This window comes from Octopus bimaculoides, chromosome 10, assembly GCF_001194135.2.
Source record: "Octopus bimaculoides isolate UCB-OBI-ISO-001 chromosome 10, ASM119413v2, whole genome shotgun sequence".
In the NCBI taxonomy this organism is placed as follows: domain Eukaryota; kingdom Metazoa; phylum Mollusca; class Cephalopoda; order Octopoda; family Octopodidae; genus Octopus; species Octopus bimaculoides.
In genome coordinates, this window is record NC_068990.1 from 65,119,621 (window position 1) to 65,127,348 (window position 7,728).

General features: G+C 35.3%; 1 protein-coding gene across 1 annotated transcript in view; it reads left to right on the forward strand.

The window, feature by feature from the left end:
• LOC106879763 (carbamoyl-phosphate synthase [ammonia], mitochondrial) overlaps window positions 1-7,728 on the forward strand; it is an 83,315-nt gene that overhangs the window by 31,288 nt on the left and 44,299 nt on the right. Inside the window, exons 10-12 of the mRNA XM_014929448.2 lie at window positions 3,100-3,177; window positions 4,912-5,007; window positions 6,410-6,505. Coding sequence (XP_014784934.2) covers window positions 3,100-3,177; window positions 4,912-5,007; window positions 6,410-6,505 — 270 coding nt within the window. The remainder of the gene's footprint in view (window positions 1-3,099; window positions 3,178-4,911; window positions 5,008-6,409; window positions 6,506-7,728) is intronic.

Below are 7,728 nucleotides of genomic sequence, written 5' to 3' on the forward strand. Positions count from 1 at the left end.
ATATATATATATATATATAAACACGTGTATGTATATACGTGTGTGTGTGTATGTGTGTGTGTGCATGTAAATATATATGTGTGTACACATACATTTATGTACATGTATGTACGTATTCATACATATATGTGTGTGTGTGTTTATATGTATTTTGATACGCACAGACACACTCATTGAGTTCCTTGCCTTCACTTGTTAGGTCTCCATCTACTTTTTTATTTTCTCTATTCATTTCCATCTCATTCTCTATCCTTTCAGTATACCACATTGCTTGCATAACCAAAGGAGGATTACTAAGGCTGCCCCATATCCAGTAACCATTTCTATCACCTACCACCACAAACCATCATCCTCCCCTCCCTTGTGATTTTTTTGTTGATATTTACTACTCTTGCCATTACGATTTCTGTTGCTATTCTGTCAAGCCGCCCATGTTGTTCTTCTATTCCACTTCCTTACCAATCACTAGCATGTAGCTATTACTCTCTCTTTTTTCTTATCTCTCCCACCTCCTGCCTTCTCTTTGTTCTTCTTTTCACACTTTCAATCCTGTACATCAGAAACTCTCTAAAGTAAAAAGGGCCCCTTAGTCCAGTAGTTCTCAACCAATTTTTGCCTACGGATCCCTTTTGATTTCTATTTTCTTTGGATGGACTGATATAGCCATTCAATGTTTAAAAATCATATTATACTTTTATAATTAAATATTAATAAGAAATTGTATTAAAAAATTGTTAAAATATTTTTATGTATTGTAGAAGTATAAATAATTTATTGCACATAAATTTTAACAACAAAATCTTATATGGACCTCCACGGGCCATACGGACTCTAGTTGAGAAACATTGTCTTTGTCTCATAGGGTTGCAAGACAACTTACCATAAAAGCCCATGTAATTTATGCACATTTTTTGCAAAAATAAAAATAAACTTTAGGGTGTGTGTAAATTACATGAGTAGATCGTTTCCAGAATTTTTCTTGTTGAAAAAACATACAAAACGTAAACATTCATACTGGAAGTTAACTCATTTAATGTCAGAATAGGTTTTTACAGAAAAAAAATAATGGCTTAAATATAATGAAGCTGACTTTTATTTATGCTGGATGGTATAATGCTTACTTTTTCTGTATAAATTTACTAAAGCCGTTAAATGTTTAACTCCTTTTTGAAGTCTGACGTCCATGCTGTTAAACACGGTCCAGGACATATTTTACATTGCTTGAAATTTCTACCTATCGCAGTAGAGCACCATTGATATACCTAGTGATACAGATATTCCTGACTGTAAAAAATTTAATGACATGGATAATCTTGATTGTATGTAACATATGGTATAATTATAAACAAGGCAAATTTTTAGCCATTTCTCCGCAGACTGTAAAAAAAAAGATGAACAGCCTTAATCGATTTTCGAACTTTATTGTATTCTCATCAGAAGCATCTACATCATTCTGACAGTCTCCAGAGAAACAAGCAGCCAAACTGTTTATATACTCAACAAATGCAGCAGTTACTCTATGAAGGAGTCCCTAATTTGCATACCGAAAGTGTTTAACACTCCATAAATTCCAGTGGCTTGTCAAAGGGGATCTTAGTCTGTACAGTATCAAGATATGATATAATATACATGTAACATATGGTATAATTATAAACAGGGCCAATTTTTAGCCATTTCTCTGCTGACTGAAAAAAATGATGAACAACCTTAATCAATTTTCAAACCTTATTGGGTTCTCATCAGAGGTGTCTACATCATTCTGACAGTCTCCAGAGAAACAAGCAGCCAAACTGTTTATATACTCAGCAAATGCAGCAGTTACTCTATGAAGGAGTCCCTAATTTGCATACCAAAAGTGTTTTTATTTTTGTCTGTTTATTACAAGGTGCAGTTTTAAGTTTGTTGTACTATTTACGCCAATTTCAAACATTGGCGTTATTAACATTAAAATGCCTTCCAGCAGCTCTATTGCCACATTCAAATGTATATTCAGCATATTTAATTTCTCCTTCGCAGTAAACAATTCATAAGTTCTGCCCGTACTGACAATAATGGTAATGACGAATTTTAAAGTTTGCTTGACATTTTATAAGTGTGGAAGGGATTAAAATTTCAATACTCCATATCAAAGGTTCCGACAAGAATAGACAGAAAAGAATTTTGTTTACACAATCAGTTTGATCAGTCACCTTTCTCTGTCGGTTGAGTAAAGTGTCATCCAAGCTGATGTTTATTTGCTAATTAAACTTAATTTGCAACACCTGTGTGTATTTATCAACTCTGTGTTTGTTGGTAATTCTTATCAATAACTTTTCCTGTGATCGTGATTCGAGAAGACATACAGCAGTATGCTAAAGATAGGACATAATCTCTTGTGGGCAGGAAAGGTAAAATAAAGTTTATTATAAACAACACAATTGTAATTTAATAGCTTTCAATGTGATACGTGTTAGACAGAAATTATTTTTATTTAATGAAAATTTAATAAAATTTAATCATAAGTAAGTGAAATTTTGCTAAATACAACTAAATTGAAAACCTTTTTCCCTGGCCATATCAGCAATTCTGAAAACTTGTGGGTGCAGATTTTACATGAGTAAAAGCTTTTTAACAAATTTTATCCTGTGTAATTTACGCAAGTGATTTTCAAGATAAAATCTGCAGGGGTCAGTGATAGGAAGGACATCCAGCCATAGAAACTATGCAAAATATGGAATGAACATGTAAGTTGTTGACCTCTGACCCATCTAGGAGAACAGTAACTTTAAATAAGAACTGACTTGGACTGTGATAACTCTAACTCATGCCAGCAAAAAAAAGCAAAGACATAAATATTGATAATGATAATAATGTGTACACATAAGCATATATCCATCTTTCAGGGTTTCAGTTTGTGTTGCTTCCTACTAGAAATGACATAACAAACACCAATTACATATAGAGAACAATTAAAACATTTCTAATTTTTGATCTTGTGCAAATGTTAGAAATTATTTTCCTTACTCTTCATCATCCTCCTCATACTCCTTCACCCCATCATCATCATTATCATCATCATCATCATCATCATCATCATTATTATAACTATTATTCTTTCAGGGTATTATGCACAAATCACGTCCTATATTTACGGCCCAGTTCCATCCTGAAGCTTGGGGAGGTCCAACAGATACAGAGGTAATTTTTGCTTTGTTGTTCCTTGCTTCATTATTTTAAGATCTGCAGCTGGTAGCAACACTTCATAATGGCTTCTATTTTATAGTTTTCGAATTGTGAATTTTGTCTGGCATTTTGTCTTCCACTGATCATAACCATTTCTTTTTTTTTTTTTGTTACAATGGCTTCTACCTAATTTTTCTGACTTAAAATTTTGTTATCAGTAACTTAACATATTCACAACATTCACTGGTAATAGTCCTGTGAACTATATATAATAGAACAAAGCAGGTAAATGAAAGTTTATTTGTTTGTTATGTTCATCAGTGACCATAAATATTTCATTGGTTCATGCATATGTTAGATGAATGTGTTATTGATGAGCTGTATTACAACCAGATGCCCTTCATGTTGCTAACCCTTGTCTGCTTTTCAAATAAGGGTTTGTCTTCAAAGATGCAAAGTGAGTAGACAGAGATGACAACAATAACATGGCTTGTAGCTTTTGATGTTTCTAGAGCACAAATGTATAAAAAAAAATACACACGCTCATATACGCACACTCTCGCACATGCATACAAATGATAGACTTCTTTCAGTTTCTGTCTACCAAATAATACTTTGTTTGGAAACAGAAGATTGCTGGTGACAGGAAGGGCTTCCTGGCTGTAGAAAAATCTGCCTCAACAAGTCCTTTCTGACCCATGCAAGCTTGGAAAAGTAGATATTTAACTCTTTTGAGACACATGGTGTTTTGCTATGTGTAACTAAAAAGACGAAAATTTTTTTCCTATTGAGATACATCTACTGAAAGACAATCTCTGATTAGCTATTACACTTCAAAACCAACCATTCACAACATTTGTTCCATTGGGTTGACAGATCAGCCTCAAAGTCCTTTCAGTTTGTATCACTTGGATCAACCAATTGGCCTGGGTGTCCCAAGAGGATTTAAATAGTGATGATGATTATGATGATGGTGATAATGACACCAGTACTGTTCATCTGTGACCATGACCTTCAATTTAATAAAGACCACATCATTTACTCATTGATCTGCACTTGCTAAAGTAAACATATATTTAATTAACTTGGCAATTTGTTATAAGTTGAAGTGTGAAGGATTTGGAAAAGCAGTAACGTGTTTGTTTGAAACTTTGTTTCATATTGGAAGAAAGTTTTGGGGTGAATTGTCTGAACTGTATACCATGTCTCAAATAGTACTATGTTTCAAATCAAGAACATCATCTTTGAGATCATTCTGAATCTGGATGGTTCCCATGACAATAAATAACAATTACTTTGCTCAAGTGCATGTTGTGATCCATATAAACCATTGTCTGACTGTCTGTAAAGTTTCTGAAGATGCAAGCATCTGTAAGAGGTTGTGCCACATAACTTTAAAAGAAAAAATGACGAAAAAAACGTTGATTTGTCACAAGATTTGGACCTCTTATGCTAAGAGATGACCAAATAGAGAACCAAAGTGACAGTCATCCAGATGTGACTGTACAGATGTTTATGAAAACTTTCTGAGAAGTGTCACAGCATGTGATGATGAAACATGAATGTAGAGCTGTGGGGTTGAAAGAGAAACATAGTTGTCAGTTGGGGTCAGTTTATCTTTGCTGAAAAAAAAAGCCGGTCACTCAAATGTGAAGGTAATGTTGCACATGTTTTTGATTGGAAGGGCTGTGTCCATTATGAGTTTGTTCCGCATCAATGATGATGATAATCTTTAAATTTTAATTTCAGTTCCTATTCGACTATTTCCTTGAACTTGTCAAAACTCAGCAGCCCTCTGTGTACCATATTTTGAAACCAGCACCTAAAGTTCAACCTCTTGTAAAGGTATGTAAAATCATTCACACATCAAAGTATTTAGTAAGGATAATGTGAACACAAGCAGTGATGTTGACTATCCTCTTTGAATCCAACTCTACACAGTGCAAAAATCGAAAGTTTGTAGCTTTTGGGGGGAGTGACTAGATGCCACTCTAAACCCCACCCATGTTCTCTTGATAACCACTCATCTTACACACCATCCCATAACCACCCCACTCAAACTCAAAAAATGGCCTCTCGCTATCACACTATCTCACAACAAGACATCTTGAAATGCCTCCATTTTCGCTTTATCCAACTCCACACCCCAACATAAAATCTATCTTTTTCCATCCATATCAGACTTGCCACCCTGTACACATGCATGCCATTTACAAAAGCACTGCTAATCACTTTCAACTCAACAGGACTATTAGCCTGACATTATTCGGTCCCTCCAATCCTGCCAACTATTATCCTATCACACTTACTTCCAACATCTGAAAGTGAAGTAGACAACAATTAACAACAATCTTTTCCAACCTCTTAAGTTTCTCTCTCCCACTTTAGTGGTTTTTATAAAGTCAGATCTACTGGAGACATGTTCTTCTTTGTAATTCACTAGTAGGTCATTGCCCTCAAAAATTTGGTGAGAGCAAAATCATTGCACTTGACATCAGCTTGTTCTTGTCAGTTTACATTTGTTTTTTTTTGTATTTGATTACAAATTTCAGTGATGGCTACAACCAATACTTTACATCTTGCATTCCAAATTATTAGATGAACTGATTTAGTGAATTCCTTATATATAGTAATAAGCTATATTTACCTCATTTCTGATGCAGTCCCAATTGGAACAGAAACCAGTAAGGTCAATCTTTTTTGTGGCCATGGAGAGATAAAAAAGAAGAAAAATACAGTATTTGTATTTGTGTGTTCAATTGCATATTACAGCCAATAGCTTAAACTAGTTAGTTGTACCTTACTTTACATTTCAGATTTTTCGTTGCACAATGTTTAGGTCTGTCATGTGCCCTTGGATTCATAAGGGCAGAGCTTAATCTGGATTCCCTGGCAGATGAAACTGAGATTACAACACTCCCCATGAATAGGATGCCAGTCCATTATAGTAGTAATTTCCCAGCTATTGCGGAAACTCATGTATAGCTGAGTGGACTGGAGCAATGTGAAATGAAGTATTTTGCTCAAGAACACAACACACTACCCAGTCCAGGAATTGAAACCCCAATTTTATGATCATTAGCGCAACACCCTAACCATTAGGCTATGTGCATTTTTACAATGTTTAGTGCCTCATTGATTAATATTATTATAATCATTTTGCCAAATACAGAAGACATGTTTATTTTATTTATCACTCTCAAATATTTTTATTTTTACTTCAAACATTTTATTTTTATATATTCAGGTCAAAAAAGTACTTGTATTGGGCAGTGGTGGACTGTCTATTGGTCAAGCTGGAGAGTTTGATTATAGTGGTTCTCAAGCTGTGAAGGCTCTAAAGGTAAGAAAACATTACACTAAACCCATAATCTCTTCAATCGTACATTTTTATATTTTTATGGTTTTGTCCGAAGAGGAAAGGCAGAGCCTACAATCTTCTTCACAGCTTCCCAAACAGGTGGGACAAAGGGTAGAAAATAGCCTCAGACTTGACATTTCATGCAGGTGCTTGTAGCCAAATGGACTCTGCTCTTTAGTCAGGTGCTAGTGTTAAACCTTGCACTGTATCACACCTACCACATAGTGTATAGTTGTTTGCAGTGAATTGTATGACACCTGACCCATGACAATATGGAAGAATAGAATGAGATATGGAAAGCTGAGTCCTCCCAAAATTATTTAAATTGTTTCCAACTCACACAAAGGGGGTTAAGAGTTGTGTCCGTTTGGTCCATTTGAAAAGATGCGGTTAATTTTATTAGGAAAGTCTAGTTTGTAAGACCGTATCCAGAGAGGGTAGTGTTCTCCTGTTCAATAACAGAAACTTGTTGAGATGCTTGCATCTTGTGAAAATTTCTGATCTTAGTAAGTTTTTGGATTTGGAAAGGATATGCAAGACTTCCATTTTTTCTGTCCTTCAATACTACTCCCTACCTCAGTTGAGGGGGTCTTGTCTTGCAGGTTACTTGGTTGTCTCATTGCTGCTGTTGCCACTTTAAAATCACCCAGTGCATTCTGAAAGTTGTTGACATTAGGAGGGGCATCCAGCCATAGAAACCATGTTAATGCAGACAGCCAGGCTTGGTGTCTGCCGAACTATTCAACCAATGTTAGCATGGAAAACAGATGTTAAATGATTATAATAATGATGATGATGATATTGGATGTCGGTATGCACATACCTGTACGTATATATGCATATACTCATTTACTATTGTTTTCACCAATTTGTAAGTAGTTATCGTAACTTTATATTTTCCTACGCTACTCTATCTCTTTCTCTTTCTCTTCCTCTATCATTTTTCCCCCTCTCGTTCTTCCTCTTTACTACTACGTATCTCGCTTTACTCCTCTCGTTCTTCCTCTGTTACTACTACGTATCTCTTTTTCCCCCCTCGTACTTCCTCTCTTTCTCTTTTCCTCTCGTTGCTCACCTATTCTTCTACTTCCTCCCTTTGTTTCTCCCTCTACCACTCTCTCTCTTCCCCTTACACTGGCATGGTCACATGCTTCCGGTCAATAATCCTTTTCTTCCTTGGCTATCGCCGAGCAAACACGCGAACT